This window comes from Sturnus vulgaris, chromosome 3, assembly GCF_052056855.1.
Source record: "Sturnus vulgaris isolate bStuVul1 chromosome 3, bStuVul1.hap1, whole genome shotgun sequence".
In the NCBI taxonomy this organism is placed as follows: domain Eukaryota; kingdom Metazoa; phylum Chordata; class Aves; order Passeriformes; family Sturnidae; genus Sturnus; species Sturnus vulgaris.
The window spans coordinates 21807843-21825152 of NC_142245.1; the positions used below are offsets into that span (position 1 = coordinate 21807843).

At 37.8% G+C, this 17310-nt stretch overlaps 1 protein-coding gene across 8 annotated transcripts in view; it reads left to right on the forward strand.

Annotated features, from left to right (window-relative positions):
- USH2A (usherin) overlaps positions 1–17310 on the forward strand; it is a 368811-nt gene that overhangs the window by 141260 nt on the left and 210241 nt on the right. For all 8 annotated transcript variants that reach the window (XR_015802194.1, XM_088161172.1, XM_088161173.1 and 5 more), the window contains exons 27-30: positions 1192–1465; positions 4383–4586; positions 4711–4791; positions 7149–7334. Coding sequence is in view for 7 of the 8 variants with exons in the window: in XM_088161172.1 (XP_088017298.1) it covers positions 1192–1465; positions 4383–4586; positions 4711–4791; positions 7149–7334 (745 nt within the window). In the remaining variant the exon portion in view is untranslated. The remainder of the gene's footprint in view (positions 1–1191; positions 1466–4382; positions 4587–4710; positions 4792–7148; positions 7335–17310) is intronic.

Here is a 17310-nt window from a genome sequence, read left to right on the forward strand (position 1 = left end):
CACTAATGCCTCTGGAATGCTTTCTTCACACCAGCACAGTGTGCTCCATATTAATTCTCACCAGTGAAGAAAAGCAGTGACTTGTCCAATGGACTGCTTTTTCCAGCTGTTCTCATCAGCACTGGTGCCATGGTCAGTCCTTCACCTGTATTGTAGAGTCCTTAGCTCTGAACTGTAAATGGGTCTGAACTGTTGGAAATAGGAAACATCGTGGTCCCAAATAAACGAATAAAGGAAATCCATCTGTCACAGGAGCAAGAAGTCAGTGTGTGCTGGGGAGTAGGACCCACATTGCTCATGGCACTTCAAGCACAGAGTTCTTTCATCAGCTGGGGTGTTTCCTGTTGAGGAAATACGATCCAATTACAAACACTGTAATATTAATATAAACTAAATATGTCAGTTCGTCAATAATAGTGATAAGAATTTATATTAAATCTGCAGTTTTTATTTCACTTAATAAGGTTTTGGCATAGAAGCGGTAATGTCTTTTAGTGAAATGTTCATATTTTTCAACCACCAGTTCATCTCCTAAGTATTTAGTGTTTTATACATGCCAATTTATAGTCTGAGCCTACTTGTGTTTGAATCAGTTAGGATAAAGAGTCTTGCGCTAAAACATTTGGAAACTTCTGCAGTGAAAAATTTAAGTAAAATGTATTTCTATTAGAGAATTGGCACATTAATCTCAAAAAGCACATACAAAACCAATTATTTTCTTACAAGATTTAGAAGAATAAGGATGAAATGTATGAATGTAAGAATCAATGTATGCTGGAAAAATTTGAAATTGAGTTCACCAACCAATTAAAAAGACCTTAATCAGGTCTGACATTTCATTTCCTTATTATCTTGTTACATTCCTCTAAAAAATGAATCGATAAAGTAATGTTTTCTCATTCTCAAAAAAAGCAAAACAGTCTTGTTCATTGTCTTTTCTTTTTCGATACATTAGTGCCAGAGTCAGTTGTCAAAAAAATAAAAATATATTTTTCTACACTTTGAATTAACTGATATTATGCTGTATTTAGCATGTTATATGCAAACAGTATTAATCTGAAGATAAAAAATTCCTTTTTCTTTGATCTTATTCATAGCTCCCTTAATTATGTTTTATAAAATAACTTTCTGTCATTGTTGTGTATTTGATGTCTCCTTCAAAATATTTTTTATCTGTTTTAAAATGTATAGATTGAGCTGAAAAGTGGAATATTAAACATATTCTTAAGAACTGGTGCTGTCTTTACCCAAGTGGACCTCTGGTTGGGACTGTCTTACTGTGATGGGAAGTGGAATGAAGTCACCGTGAACAAGGAAGGCTCTGTGATTTCAGCCACTATGAATGAACTGAGAGAGCAGGCACTTGAGCCCCGTGTTCAGCAGCTGAAAGTTAACTCACCTGTCTATGTAGGAGGAATCCCACCTGGCATTCAGAGTTTTTATAGAGAACTGGGGCTAGAACAAGGTAAGATGACACCAAAAAGAACATTTTCGAAAACTGGTGTCATGCACCAGGTGGATATTCTGCTGCTGATAGTCTAAATTAATGAATGTGTGGCATGAATTTTCCTCCCACCCCTTGTGACTCTACCTATTATCCCTAACCATCTAGTTTTACTTAGACCTGATCCTTTTATAATGCTATGAAAATTCTTCCAGTGATGCCCAAGGCAGTCTGTCTGATAGGAGAGGACCTGGAGTGTAGGAAATGATGAAGTGAGATGCCCCACCAGATGATCTCAGATCTTCAACAGAGAATGCCAGTTCACAGAAACCTGTTTTACTCAATCAACTTGTGTCACTCGTGGATTTGGAATACAAAACCAGTGGGAGACAGTAAACATAGCTTAAATCACTGTAATGAAGCTGGATGCTGCCCTAAGGAAGAGCAGCTGAGAGTTTATTCCTCTTTTTTAGGCAATACTGATTCTGATTAAGAAACTAAGTGAATATAAATGCCTCAACTTGGATTTTGTCTACAATTGCCATGATGTTTTCCTCATTATCAAAAGGAAGGAAGACAATTATACATTTAGGAATCACTGTGACTGTTCTATTCTGGAACAGGTCAAATTCGTAGGGAAAAGAGAGAGGCATTCTGATACTAATGCCCTCCACAAAAGGAGCTACTGTAGGAAGCCTACTGGAAAAGTGTCTCCTAAACTGGCTCTGTTTGGATGTGTTTTTTCATTGCTTGTGAAACTGTTCATCAACCACGGGTTATTTTTCAGCTACTGTGGAAAAATGTGTATCAGTCAGTAAGTGATTAGTGAGGAGCCCAGTAAATGGCTTCTATTGCATGAACTCTGAATATGCACATTCGAGTGAGCTGTATCAGAGCCTATAGAATGGTTCAAGACTATGTTTTTAAGTAATATTCTAGCTCTAGGTATCACATATAATACAATCTTCCTTCAGGTTCTGTATGCATAATATTTGTGGCCCAAAAGAGCTGGCCAGTCATACCCTGTTAGTATTGCCTTGTAGCAGATGGTGTAGCCTCGTGAGTGGATGCATTTGCAACTCCTGCAGCAGAGAGATCTGTGAACAAAGAATCTAGGGCAAAATTACATTTAAAGTGAATGTCTGAAATGCATATCAAGATACATCAGTAAATATTTCTTTCCCACCGAACCTCCTCAGCACACCACAAAATAAAATGGTGGTTGTGAATTTATATTTAGAGTGTCTGAAGATAATATTTATCTTATGTACTCCTAAGTGTAGGTTCAGGTGAACAAGATAAGGTATTATACCTTAAGCCATACTTTTATTTAGGACTAAGATGTTGTAGTGGTAAGATAATAGGATATAGAGATCTTCCCATTTAATAAATATTTAGAAAAGGTTTTCTCAATCTATGGCTGCTTGATAGTTAATTTTTAAATGAAGGAATGTTGTTTTGCTTACAGCAAATAAGTGATAAATATTATTCTCCTCCTGCCTCACCTCTTTGCAAGTTACAACTTAAAGAAATTTTAGCTGGAGTCTGTGAGCCTTTGCATGACCCATTATGTGTCCTCCTGGGAGGTTCAAAAGGAATGTTTGTGAAAATTTGTACTATCTTTACTTATTCTGCACCTACTTGAGAACAGACAGGATTGCTTGGCTGATGTCAGTGAAAAATCTTCAAATAGAGATAAATGTGGCTAAAAAGATACTAAAAATTATATATTAAAATAGGTTTTAGAGAATACATCTCAATGCAAATCAAACAACTTCATTTTATCTTATGATTAGGATGCCTGCACAGACTGTGACTAATTCTTTCGTCTGTCACAGACTAAGAAACGGAGTTGGTCACTGTGCACTAGGAGTTGAACTTACATTAGGATGTATTCATTTTAAGGAGCAGTTTGGCCAAATTCCCTCTGTTGTGCAGTGAGAAGGTATTTTAGAGGATGTTTCAAAATGGATGTCCCCCTTCAGTACCCCTTTTTGCATGAACTGTGTATGGACATTAGATTCTCAGTTCAGGTGGCTAAGGACAAATACTACTCTGATCTGTCATCTTGCAGTAATAAAGACAATAAAAGTACTTAAGATATAAATAAGATAAATACTTATAGCTTTCACAAAGCTAAAGAGAAGCACTGAACTGTGAGAGGTGGATTTTTAATTCACAGAGTTAATTCTTAAAGGAATTGAATTCTTCAGTTTGGTTTTTGTTTAGTTTGGTTTTATGTTAAGTACCAACCACTACTCAGACTTGTGACCCATTTAATATCAATTTATTAATTTTTAGTAAATATAAAAGTTTTAATGACTGCATTCTGAATTGTGTAGTTGTGTTGTAACTGCAAGTCACTGATTTATCATATTTATAATTTCGATAGGAATGTCACACATACACAGAAATATATGGATATATATAAAGAAATGTAAAATTAAACTTCTTAAATTTTTTATCATAAACAAGTAATTTGGGGTTGTTTCTTGAGTATGTTTATAAACTGCACATGATTTATCTCCTTGTTAGACAAAAATGATATGCCTCCATCTGATCTCCTGAAGTTAATTGTAATTTTGATCTAGATATTCTTTTCAGTTTGAGGAAGTATGTATATTTAACAAAACAGTAGCAAGCAGCAGAAAGCTGATTTTAAAAGTCAGAGAATCACTTTTATGGTAATAATTTCAAAGTGAGAAGTGATGAAAGAGAAACGGAAAGGTATTTCCTTGTGGGTAATAGGGAAAATGTAGATCAGTAAGGCAGGAATTTACCAGCTTAGTGTCTTGAAAGTGGAGACAGAATGCCATGTTGAAAGTCAACATACTCACATTGCAGTCTTTAATGTTGAAAATATAGAATTGAAAGGAAGAGAAGTGTTTCTTAATGACTGAAGCTCTTTCCGTGGTACTAATCCCTTACTGTTTGCTAGGTTTCGGTGGTTGCATGAAGGATGTTAAATTTACACGAGGTGCTGTCGTTAACTTGGCATCTGTGTCCAGCAGTGCTGTCAGAGTCAATCTGGACGGATGCCTATCAACTGACAGTGCTGTTAACTGCAGGGGAAATGACTCCATCCTTGTGTACCGGGGAAAAGAGCGGAGTGTTTATGAGAGTGCTCTACAACCATTTACAGGTAGTGCATTGGTTCCTTAAATAAAATACATCATTTTCGTTCCCTTCTTTACTAATGTATTACTATGTTCAGTGGTTTTTTTGTAATCTTTTGCTTCCTCTCTCCTTCTCGATATCCTTTGAAGAATACCTCTATAGGGTGGTTGCCTTAAGTGAAGGAGGGTCAGTATCTAGTGCGTGGACCCATGTTCGAACAAGAGAATCAGGTAAATATAATTTTAAGTTTACTCATTCTTATTTTTCATAAGCTTTTTAATGTCAGGTTGAAGGTGATCAAGAACTGTTTGGACACAATTCTGTGCCCTGTGCTCTAGGATGACCCTGCTTCTGATGACCCAGTGTGGTCCCTTCCAACCTGACTTGTGCTGTGATTCTGTGGAGATAATCCAACCAAAACAATTTTGATTAGTGAACCTTGCATAGTGTTTCTGAGGGGGGGAAACTGCTTAATGCTTCAAACAGGTACCAGATTACAGTCATCACCTGTAAAGTATTCAGGCAAGTATTTTCTTCTCATAAATCGAGGTATTTTCCAAATCTTCAGTAGATAATGTAATTAAGGACAGTAAGAGATTGAACTGCATTAACTGAGCAAGAGCAACCATCTATTTGTGTTCATATGTGCACATCTAACGTCACGTTACACGAGTAGGCTGGAGTAAGTAAATCTATATTATCCTACATATAAGTTAGTGCTACAAAATCAAATGTAGAGAAAGTGATACTGGGATAGCAGGCACAGGCTCTGGAAAATAAGAGGACATATATTTGCTAGGGACAAGGTGGTCTTGCAAAAGTTGTTTTTTGAAATGACCTGCACATGGGTGTGCTACTCAGTGCTGCTGAATGAGGATTCCTTTAGCAAGTAGTCCATAGATGGTGTGTGAAAATTTAACAGAACAGAAGCACATAGCTTGTTTGGAAGGTTTCAGAGTATTAAAGATCAAATTTTTCATATGTCTTTGAAGAAAACTTTAAAAACTTATCCTCTTCTCTTCATTTGCAAACTCTATCACACCAGTAAGATTTTGAAGATTGACAGTTCTGTATATTTTACTCAACTAACTTCCCCTCTTCTTGAAATTGAAGCCCAATTTCATTCCATCAGTGCAGGGCATTCTTTTGATGTAAGTCATCCAATGTATCACCTTAAAAAATTATGTGATACTTGCATAAATATTGGACTTGCAGATGTATTCTCATACAGCCTATACTTTGTGTGCCACCCAGAAGGGACAAAATATATGCATATTTTCATGTCAACCATCTGACAACTGTAAGGTTTGCCATAAATTTATGTTTGCAAGCTGACCACAGCGCTGAGCAGTCCATGTTCCCTGGGGTTGGACAATAATTGCACTATTTAATTATTTTTGAGTTGGTTTTGTTATATCCCTTATGAAAGACCATCTGCTGTACAGTGTCTTACCTCGCCCTGTGATTCACTTCATAACTAATGAAGTCAATATATTGCTGTAGTAATAGGAGCTTTCTCAGAGTATGACATTCTTTACAGAAGAATCAAAACTCCCAGGTATTTTTGTACTTTCCATACTGGTGCCCTTCTTATTAAAAAAAAGGCTGCATTCATATTTAATGAAACTAAACCGTAAAATTATCAAAAAATAGGCTATTTGATGGTGAGAAAAGCAAGTGATCATCAGCAGGGTGAAGGAGTCCACATGCATCTACAGCAAACTCATCATTCATCATCCTGCCATGGTGTTCCTTGGGTCTTTTCTCTGCATCCCTTGTGCAGTCATCTGTGATGAAGCTGTTACTGACCAGACCTTTACTTGGCATAGTAATACCCAAGAAATAGTTAAATGTTATAGGGAATGGAATGACTTCTTTTTATTAGCAACTGTATGCATATATAATCTTGGTTTTCCAGTTTTTTAAAACATTTAAATGTTTCTCTTTTTTTTTTTCTTTTTTTTCCTTTTTTTCTTTTTGTAATATGGAATTATTAGAAGCAAAGGATTTTGCAAAAAGGCCTTAAAAATCTCTGCCTTGCCCCAAGAAAGGTGCATGGCTTTGTGGAAATAAAATATGTATGTGGAAAATAAATGGAAGAGCTTTAATTTTTTAAGGACTTCTGTAAAAGAGAATGGAGATTTTTAGAAACATTTCATGGTTGTGGCATTCTGTGGCTTAGATACCCAACTGATAAATATCAAACTCTTCTCTGTTGCAGTACTGCCTTGCTTCATTCAGTTGTGTTATTATAATGCCTGTGCTTGTTAGCTGCATACAATCCACCTCCTCTCTTTGTGAGTGATGCTTAAATATGTTTGATACATGAAATGTTTTTGGAAAATTGCAACAAGACAAGAAGGAATGCTATGTAGATGGAGTTTTGATGGTTTTGAAATATAGCTTAAACCGAATAGCTCAAGATGTGCAGTCATATTAAATCAATGCTGAAAAGTTACAACTCTAATAAATTGTATTTATGCTAATGGTTGAGTCTGATTTACTGCAGCCATTAAAAGTGAAGAATAGGGGCAATAGTCTCCTTAGAACTGCCATTTTCTCTATTTTCTATTTTATCCTTCTACAGTTCCACAAAATGTGCCAACTCCCTCAAGAGTTCACAGTATAAATGGTTACAGCATTGAGGTCACCTGGGACAAACCAGCTGGGGTCATAGGTGTAATTGAGAAGTACATTTTGAAAGCATATGAAGTGGATGGTCCCACTGTACCCATCACCAGTGCTGAGCTTGCTGACGCTGGTATGCTCACAGGTAAATGTTGTTAAGTACCATTTTTTAGGCATATCTAATAACACAGGATGCTTATCCATCCTTTTGTTGATCTGTACTACTTGTCTGTTTTTGTGTATACACAGCATAGATAACGTTTGGAAGGATAATTATTTGTGTCAGCATCCTTGTAGTGATGTACTGATTTCAAAGAACAATAGAAATTAAGATACAGCACAAATACTAAAAAACAATTCCCAAACTATTTATGATCTGGGGGGAAATTTTTGTTTGATTGAATTTGCTTAATATATATGATTTTTTTAGCCCCTTCCCTATTGTTCCATCCAGTTCACCTAAATTATTCTGTGGGTCCTATATGATTCTGTTTGACCTGATATATGAAAGCACTTGATATAGCTGCCTAATTTTGATCATATAAACCTAACTGATTTCAGTGGAAACTACCATACATTTGTGTTGATCAGATGCTGTGGTTGATGCCACTGGGATGTGGAGGTAGGTTATTATGGAATTAAGAAATTCGTGGCTTTAGGTTTAAGGGGAGAGAATGTTATAGAGAACATTTTGGGACATTTCTTCCTGCCAGGATATTGTGGATCTGGCTTTCTGCTCTTTATGAACAAACTGCTTTTTCTGGCTGCTACAAAGTTCCCTGGGACAGAAGCATGTTACAGACAAGAATCTGGATTATATTATGTGATGACTAAATGGAGCAATAGTGCAGACCAATAGATTCATTTTTATGATCTCTGACATCAATTCTGTAATGCATAACAATTCAAAAATTGTAATGATGCAATGCTCTAAGCCGGTGCTTTGGTTTGGCTCAGGTTTGGGTAATACAACAGTCTTGGAAAGTGTGTTAACCCTCAGGCAGTGTGCTATTTCCTGAAGCCCAGGTAACAGTTTTTACATAAGTATATATGGTTTTGTGTTGTTTCTCTGCCATAACCTATGTATACATTTTCAAGGGAAAAATTGCACATATTTTATTTTCTCCAATTTGAAATATCTTAAATATTTGTGAGTAGTGAACTTACCAGAACTGCACTTTCTATCCTTACTGTGATTTCTTTAATGACCTTGTTGATTTCAACATTCTTTATGTATGCTACAAGGCAATACAGATTATACTGGTAGAAATTAAAGACTGAGACATATAGATTAGGTATTTTACTTGTCAGAACCAAAATATTCTTTAACTTGTTTGGCATTGTGCCATGATTGTCTGTCAGGGTTACGAAATTGTCTGTACCAGGCTGGAAGGTAAGAGGTTATCTGCCTGCAGCTTACAGGAGATAGAAGAAGCAACTTACTTTTACATTAAATGAAGACAGTAAATGGATCCTGATTCTTCAGCCTATTACAGCACATAGAATCATTGAGGTTGAAAGAGACCTGTAATATCATCTAGCCCATCATCAACCCAACACCAGCACTGTAACCCCTAAACTGCATCACCTCTCAACAGATCCAGACATCTCTTGGACACCTCCAGGGATGGTGATTCCACCACCCTGGGCAGCCCATTCCAATGCCTGTCCACCCAAAGAGTGAAACTTGTTTCTAATATCTGATCTGAATCTCCCCTGTCTCAGTTTGAGGCCATTTCCTCTTGTCCTCTCACTGCAGGCACAGAAGAGATTGTCCCCCACCTCACTACAACCTCACGTCAGAGAGCTGTAGAGAGCTGTCAAGTAATGCAAAATAAAATTATGGAATCATAGAATACCATGTTGGAAGGGAGCTCAAGGATCATCTGATCCAATCTTTCTTGGCAAAAGCACAGTCTAGACAAGATGGCCCTGAACGCTTTCCAGCTGAATCTTAAAGCATCCAGAGCTGGGGAATCCACCACTTCTTGGGAGCATCATTCCAGTGGCTGATTGTGCTCATTGTGAAATTTTTTGTTTTATATCCAATTGTGGTCTCCCCAGGAGTAACTGGTACCCATTACCCCTGGTCTTTTCCACGTGACTCCTTGTAAAAAGAGAGACTCCATCTTCCTTGTAGCTACCCTTTAAATACTGGAACATGGTGATAAGATCTCTAGTGGTCCTTCTTTTCTCAAGGCTGAATAAACCAAATTTTGTAAGTCTTTTCTTATTTGACAGGCTACCCAACCCTCTAATCATCTTTATCACCCTCCTCTGGACTCTCTCCAACCTGCCCACATCTTTTTTGCACAGCAGAGTCCAAAACTGAATGCAGTGTTCCAGGTGTGGCCTGACAAGAACTAAGTAGAGGGGAATAATGAGTTCTTATCTCTGCTGGAGATGTCCTTGTTGATGCAATCCAGCATCCCATTGGCTTTGTTTGCCACAGCAGCACACTGGCCACTCATATGACCCAAAGAACACAAGAATGTCTGTATTCAAATTATTGATCTATGTGACTGTGTCAGATTATGATGCTGAGATGAGCTCATTAACACCAGTACTGTGGGATCAATCTCTGTAAAGGCCATTCACCTAAGAGTTGGACTACATGAGTCATGTGGATCTCTTCCAACTCAGAATATTCTGTGATTCTCTAGATGCTTAGGAAGAAAGTGTAAGAAATGTGCTAAGCATAGAATGAGTCTTCCTGTTCGTACAAATTCATCTGGTTGGCTGTGAAATTCTTCAGCTGAAAGCTACATCTGGACCATCCTGATTAATGGTCTATGGTAGAATTGTCTTTATTTTTTAATACGTTTATTCTTTCTGGTTCTGTAGCTGCTGTGGGAGTAATTGTTCCAGTTCAGTTTTGTGTGTGTAAGATGTGCTTCCTCTTGTTATTTATAACTCCTTCCCAATAGTTCAGTTATGTATTTTCCAGTTTTGGCATTGTATGAAATATATAATTCAGGTCCTCATGATGAGGTCAGAGCTGAGACAAGTGTAAGTTAAATCACCAATCCAAAGTCATTTTACTTTAGTCTGTTGATTTCAGTGAAGCCTACACAGGTGAGCAAGTCACTGAATATGGAGAACTAGATACCCACAAATATGAGACTACCAGGAGAACGATCATTCCTGGTTAATCAAAAGTTAACATAAGCACAGAACCCCACAGAAGATGCTATCTTTGCTTTCTTTTCTTTCAAGTTTGCTGTGAACGAAATATTTTGCTTGTTCTCTCCCTAATTTCAGGGACATTTCCTTAGAAATTCTTTTGCTGTATTCCATGAGAAAATGCTGCAGTAACCCAAACAGCCAGGCTTGCTAATGCAACAGCAGAAGAGCATCACAGCTCTCTGTGGGATCATTGATGAAGAAACTATGGTATTTTTCCATGCATTCCTTTAAATTTTCATTCCCTGTCAAGCCTAGGCACTGATTAATCTGCTGTTTGACATGTGTCTGAGGGCACTGACAGCCCTCTGTCTTATGTTTTTCGTCTCAGCTTGCTAGGCCCATTTGTTGTGTTTTGGTTTATACTTACACTGTAAATTCTTTTCAACAGTTAAAGTAAGGTCCTGAGTCATAGCTGGAGCACAGTAACAAAAAGTTAAGAGCCTTACCCATTTCTCAGAAGGCTGCACTGTGTGTGTCACATTCAGAAGAACTTCTTGTACCCTTGTCAAGAAGAAAAGCTGAGCTAAATATTAAAAGTAAAATAGGTCTTTAAATGACCATAATCCCACAGTCTCAAAGGCCTATTTCTGACTTCTCAGAAAGCAAAATCTTTCAAAATCTGACCCTTGTAATCTTCCAAAATGTCAAACTGTTTTTTCATTTTCATCCAAGAAAGGAATATTCATCAGATTTAAATCCTTAAAATGAGGTTCTGACTGTTGAACCAGGAGTTTATTTGATAAGGTGATGTATTTCAACATAGTGTTCAGTATCTGTATTCTAGGATGAGAGTATAAAGTTAGAGTGTAAATCTTTGGGTTAAAGTACCATACTTGCCCATCTTGCCTTCAGAGAAGCACGTAATAACATTGATGCACTTTGGATGCATCACACAGAGTAATAAAGGAAGTACAGTCACTGCATGAAAGAATTTTTTTCCTAAAGACTGGATTGCTTTCTTCTGCATTCTGGTTCATTCCACATGCTCACATCAAAATCTGGCATATAAATTAGAATCACTGTTTCAGTGTGGTCTGTCATCAGCTTTTGCTTCTACTTTCCCTTGGAATCTAGAATATCACAGGGTCATTTGAGTTGGAAGGATTATCTAGTCTGCTCCCCCAGCTCAAGCAGGTTTCCCAGAGCCATGTCCAGTTGAGTTTTAAATATCTCCATAAATGGAGATAGTCCTCTATGAGAAGCCTGTTCCAGGTTTGGTCACCTTCACAGTCAAAAGCGATTTCCTGTGTTCAGTTAGCATTTAATTTTCTCCCCAGGGAAGTGGCCACACCACCCAACCTGCCAGAGTTCAAGTGTTTGGGCTCTCCGACTCTTGGGGTTGTCCTGTGCAGAGGCAGGAGTTGGACTCACTGATCACAGAATCATTTGGGTTGGAAAAGACCTCTAAGATCATTGTGACCTATAATCCTTGTGAGTCCCTTCCAACTCAGGATATCTCTGATACTATGATTCTAGTATTTCAGTTTGTGTCCATTGACTCTTGTCCTGTCACTGGGCACTACTTAGAATAGTCTGGCTGCTGCTTTGTTCCCTCCTATAAGATATTTATACATTTTGATAGATCACCCTGAGCCTTGTCTTTCCTGAGATGATCAGTCCCAGCTCTCTCGCTCTCTCTCTCTCTCTCTCTCAGAAGAGATGTGCTCTAATCTTTTTACCATCTTAGTGGCCTTTTTTGTAATCATCCACAGACTTGATGAGAGTGCTTACTTCCCCCATCATCAAAGTCATTGATAAAGGTGTTGAACAGTATCCCTGGGATACACTCCAGCTGTCTTGCCTCTGTGTTTTGTGCCACTGATCACAATCCTCTGATGCTTCTCTTGTCAAGCACATGCAAAATCCCCATTTTATAATTCAGATTTCTCTCACTGTAGAATCCAGGAGCTTGACCAGCCTCTAAAAGATGGGCTCTAATGATACCTACAAATAATAATGACATAAAATGTGCTGCAAAAGAATTCACACACAGTTGATATTTATTTCTCTTGGAGATTTCTCTTTCAAGTTTGTATGATTTTGCAGTTCATCCCACCTCTGTCATTGCTGCAATAGCCAAGGGCTGATGTTGTGGCTGCACATGTGGTACTGAAAAAATTGTGGTCGACAGCTGCCATTCCCTCCTTCCTGTGATACGTGTTTGTAATTACTTTTCGCCTTTTAGTCTTTTATGCTCAGCAGATGAATATCTCAGGAAAAGTTAATTTAATGATTTAATATGGTTAATCAAAGTGTCTGAGCTGTGCTGTGGTTTTGAAAGCTCTCTAGCTGGAGAGTCTCTCAGAAGAGGAGACAGGGCCACCTGCCAGTGGCAGATCAGCAAGGGGTGGACAGTGGGGCCATAGCACTGGGGAAACTTGCTGCCAGCCTGGAAGTGCCCATACTCTGGCAAACGCTGTCAGCTGAGAGATTGTCCCTCCAGGGAGAGCTCTGCCAGTCCCCTGCCTAAGCAGCCTGTGTCTTTGGGACCAGCCTCTGCACCCTGGCTGCTGCCTCTGATGGGGTTTGGGGACTACACTCTGAGATGGGTATTAGAAAATGCTGTTTCTCTCAGGCCTATTTCATCTCTGTGGGATGAAATGAACAATTTACCACCAATGGGGATTTTGCTGCATGAAGCTGTTGGTGAGTTGCTTGGGCAATACTCTCATGCACTTGAAATGACTTGAAAGCTCTTGGTTTGCACAAGTATTTTACACTCAAAGCATTCCTATGCTGCAGTTAACGAGATTTTAAAAAAATTATAGAAAAGGTTTTTTGCAAACCAACTAAGATAAACGTATGTAGGGCCAGAGCACTAGGAGGACTCCCAAATCCCTGCTCCAAGCTGAGACAAATTGCTAAAGTTGTAAAACTTCATATGTAGATAAGAATGTTTGGCTGGGGCAGCTACTGCAACAAGGGGTAGTTGATAGACCTGTCTATGCCCATTAGGTTTCTGTGAGTTGTCAGGTTGTGCTTGAGCTCCTAGAGACTCTAAGTCAGAGTGGCAGAATGTAGGTTCCCTTCTCCTTTCATTTAGCTGGCTTTAGCAGACTAGTGGCATATTTTTCAATATATGAATTTTAAAACATTAATTATATTAATATTCTACAGTATTAAGATTCAAACTTGATTGAGTTTAGACCTAAATGAATCTTGTTTACAGTCCAATGCTGTTGTATAAATTTATTCATACAAAATGTAAATTGTGTGATTGAATAAACCTGAGCATTTTATCAAAATTGCATCAACTCTTAGATACATACCCATATTTTTATTAATAAAAAGACGTTAATTTCTTAATGTTTTTCAGTCTAGAAAGGATTATGATGTTTTTATAGACATGTTAAAAAGTCTGCAAAAAAAGTAAACAGTATTTTTTTGTCTCTCTACAAACTTTAAAAAATAATCATACTGCAGAAAATAAGCAGTGGTGAAGTTATTTGGAATGATGGAGAGCAGCACAGTGATAGATAGTACAAAACCAATACTGTCTGTGGTTAATTAACTCTTGGTGCAAAATTGCACTGTTAAGTTAAGGTTTATGGCAAACTGAAGCAGCTGGAGAGTTCCCAGTGCTATGGGGAATGTAACAGGTTTCCTTGAACCACTGCAAACTGAATTGCATCTTCAAAGACAGTGGAGGTTGTGTATGGTTTGTTATGAAACATTTCTGCTGGGAAAAAAGGGTCTTTCAAGCCACCTAAATGCAATAACTAAGACTTGTGTTTGTTCTTATAAGCCAAAGAATTGGAATAGGTGCCCTCGTGTTGAGTGGCTCTTCGTTTTATGACTCGTACTATACTTAGAAGATGCTTTAAAAATGCAGATGTATGTGACAGATTGATGTGCACAGGCTTTTGGTTCAGAAATGCATATGTGGAAGACAAATGTACTTAAACAGTTTTTTCTACAATCTGTCAAAAACAAAGTCAGTTGAGGACTTCTTTTTCTGATCAGTGGACTGTGATTAAGTGTACTGTAGCAATGATGCATCTCGACACACAAGTGACTTTGTTGGACAGATGCAGTATGACCTCAGGCATTCAAGTTAGCTAAATAGTCTGGGTTTGGGGAGGAGACATGTGGCAATTTTTGTTTTTAAAGCTTAGAAAAGAATTAAGGTAAATCATGGTCAAGTGTTGCTTCAGTTATAGTAAGTGTATTTCAAAATAGGTCCTCATGAAATAGCATGTTAGGGAGGAAACAATAAAAAAAATCCAGCAAAGAAAAGTCTCTTTGGCAAACAAATGCATTCAGTTTTTATGTACAGAATATTAGCCCTCATACTGTAGTGGTAAACCATTCTTTTATTTTTTCTTTTAATGAGAAATACTAGTTTTCCATTCAAAATCTGCCAGAATGCTGTGGAATATGGCTGTGTTGTCTAAATCTATGAGAACTCTCTTTGAGAGGTCTTGAACAAAAGAAATGTCTGCCTTTTGAGAAAGTGAAAGGGAAAAAAGCTGGATATGTGATCTTCTTATATACTGTATGCATTAGAACGTTGAGTGGAGTGGACATAAATATGCAGCTAACTCTGACTAGTCCACACACCCATTTTACATAAATTCACTGTTGACCCCTTTGCTATTGCGCATATCCATGGTGTTATCCCTCCTCTGCTAGAATTAACCTAGCATTTTCTCTCTTGCACAACTCTAAACCTTGACTTTCAATATTGCAAATAATTAAAGACCATTTAAATAAAAGTATAGAGAATTAAATACTAGTTTTGCATATAAAGTGGGCTTAATGTTCTAGGTGTGATTCCAGATCACTCTTTTAGACTGTTAACTTTACATTCATATTTAACAAATGACATTATTCAGTTTCATGGGGTCACTGTGTCAAAATGTCTGTGTTAGAACTTTAATTTATTTCCAAAGGTTCTTTGGGCAGATAGGAGTGGTGTGTTAAAATGATTTAGCATCTCCACTTCCCCATGTGGATTTTAAGGCTTCGAATGTAGTCTGTGATGTAAATTTTTAGTCTAGGTGGATTCGGCTGCTCTGCAGTGGCAGACTGAATGCATGGGACCCATATCCCAAATGTGTGAGGCTGACCCTCTTCTTAAATATTGATGATGTCTCTAATCCTATCTCCTGATCAAAGTGACAATTTATCCACCTCTCTCCTGTTAGCATTAATAGAATACATGCAAGTGTGGCCAAATTTTGCTTTGTTAGCACCACATCTTGGAAAGCTTGATGGACTCTTTATCAGATCAGCAATTATTTGGTATAGACAAGAGATGCCAGTCTGAGACTGATAATTGAGGAGTTAAGGAAAGTTTTTTTAAAGCTGTCAGCCAACTTCATTGGATCATAGGCTATTTTTTACTGCAAAATTTATTTTGCTGTTCTTTAAATTAATTCACGTGTATCAGTGATGATCTTTGCTGTGGGACTGCTGACTTTGTATTTCAGCATAGTCAGGTGCTGAGTGTAAATTTCACTGACTGACTGAAAGTGCAGAGGAAATGAGTGGGTAATGAGAGCAGAGCAGCCAGTTCTTTAATTGAATTAAAAGCCGGGTGACACCAATGCAGACACCTGTCCAATTACAGACAGGCCAAGGTGTTTACCATTGCTGTACAAGCGATTTGAAGATGACAGAAATCTTTCCGCCCACAGATTAACATAATGAAGGAGAACAGATTACAGTGGATGCTGGCCAAACAGATAGGATGGCAGCTGAGAAAAAAGTAGTTTGCTGAAGTATGTAAATAAAATCTGTGCACTTTCTATTGCCTACCTATGCACATCTGTTTCTTTGTTGAAAAAAAATAGTGCAAGAGTACACGTGAAGGAAAAACATTAATTAGGAAATTTAAAAAAATATTTTTTTAAGTTGCTGCCTTTGCTGAATGATTTTTTTTTTTTAACGAAAACCTCCTGTAGCAAAAGGTTTATTTGTTTGCTTTTTTTTAAAATGTAAATTCTCTCAGCCTTTCACAAGCCTACCTATGCAATGGGAAGTCTGTTGTGCTACAGGTGCTTTGTATAAAACCTTCCTACTTTGTCAAAAGTAAATCGAACACTACAATCCAAACCTTCTACATGCCCTGGCATCTTTTTGGATACATCTGATATTCTGCAGCTCTTAGTGCCTGTAGCCCTACAGGATGTCTTCCAAGAGGAAATGCAAGGAGTATTAAATTCATTGCTTCATAAGAAACAAATACTACAAGTGCTAAATGTACAAATCAAACTAAATTGCTTCCTAAAGCACTGTAGAGTGAGTAGAGAGATGGCATATATTCCATGCCATGCTCCTCTTGGCCAGGAACTTGCAAATGTCACATTTAGAGAATTTGGTTCCTGCTTGTGTGTTTGTGGAGGTAGTTCCCAAAGAACCTTTTATAGTTTCCTGGATTTAACCCTCTATGATCTGGAAAAAAGTGGAAATACTATTCTTGTGTAAAAAAGGTGATCTTTTGACTTATGAAATTTCTGTGATGCAGAATTTAGTGTAGCTTCCAATACTTTGCAGGCATAGTATTGCCTAAAAGGAGACTATACAAGACAGCTGAAAAGGAACTTCTTGTAAGGGACTGTAGTGAAAGGACAAGGGGTAATGGCTTTAGTCTGAAAGAGTTTACATTTAAATTAGATATTGGGAAGAAAATCTTTACTGTGGGCATAGTGAGGCACTGGAACAGGTTGCCCAGAGAAATTGTGAATGCCCCATCCCTGGAAGTCTTCAAGGTCAGGCTGAATGGGGCTCTGAGCAACCTGGTCTAGTGGGAAGTGTCCTTGCCTATGGCAGGGGGATTGGAACTAGGTGATCTTTATGGTCCCTTTCAACCCAGACCATTTAATGAAAACATTATTTCCTATTTTCTGTCTTTTCGATGGCTCTAAAAAATATTCTTCTTCCATCACAGGAAGATTGCAGGGACATTTTGGTGGTGACTGACACAGCATTCT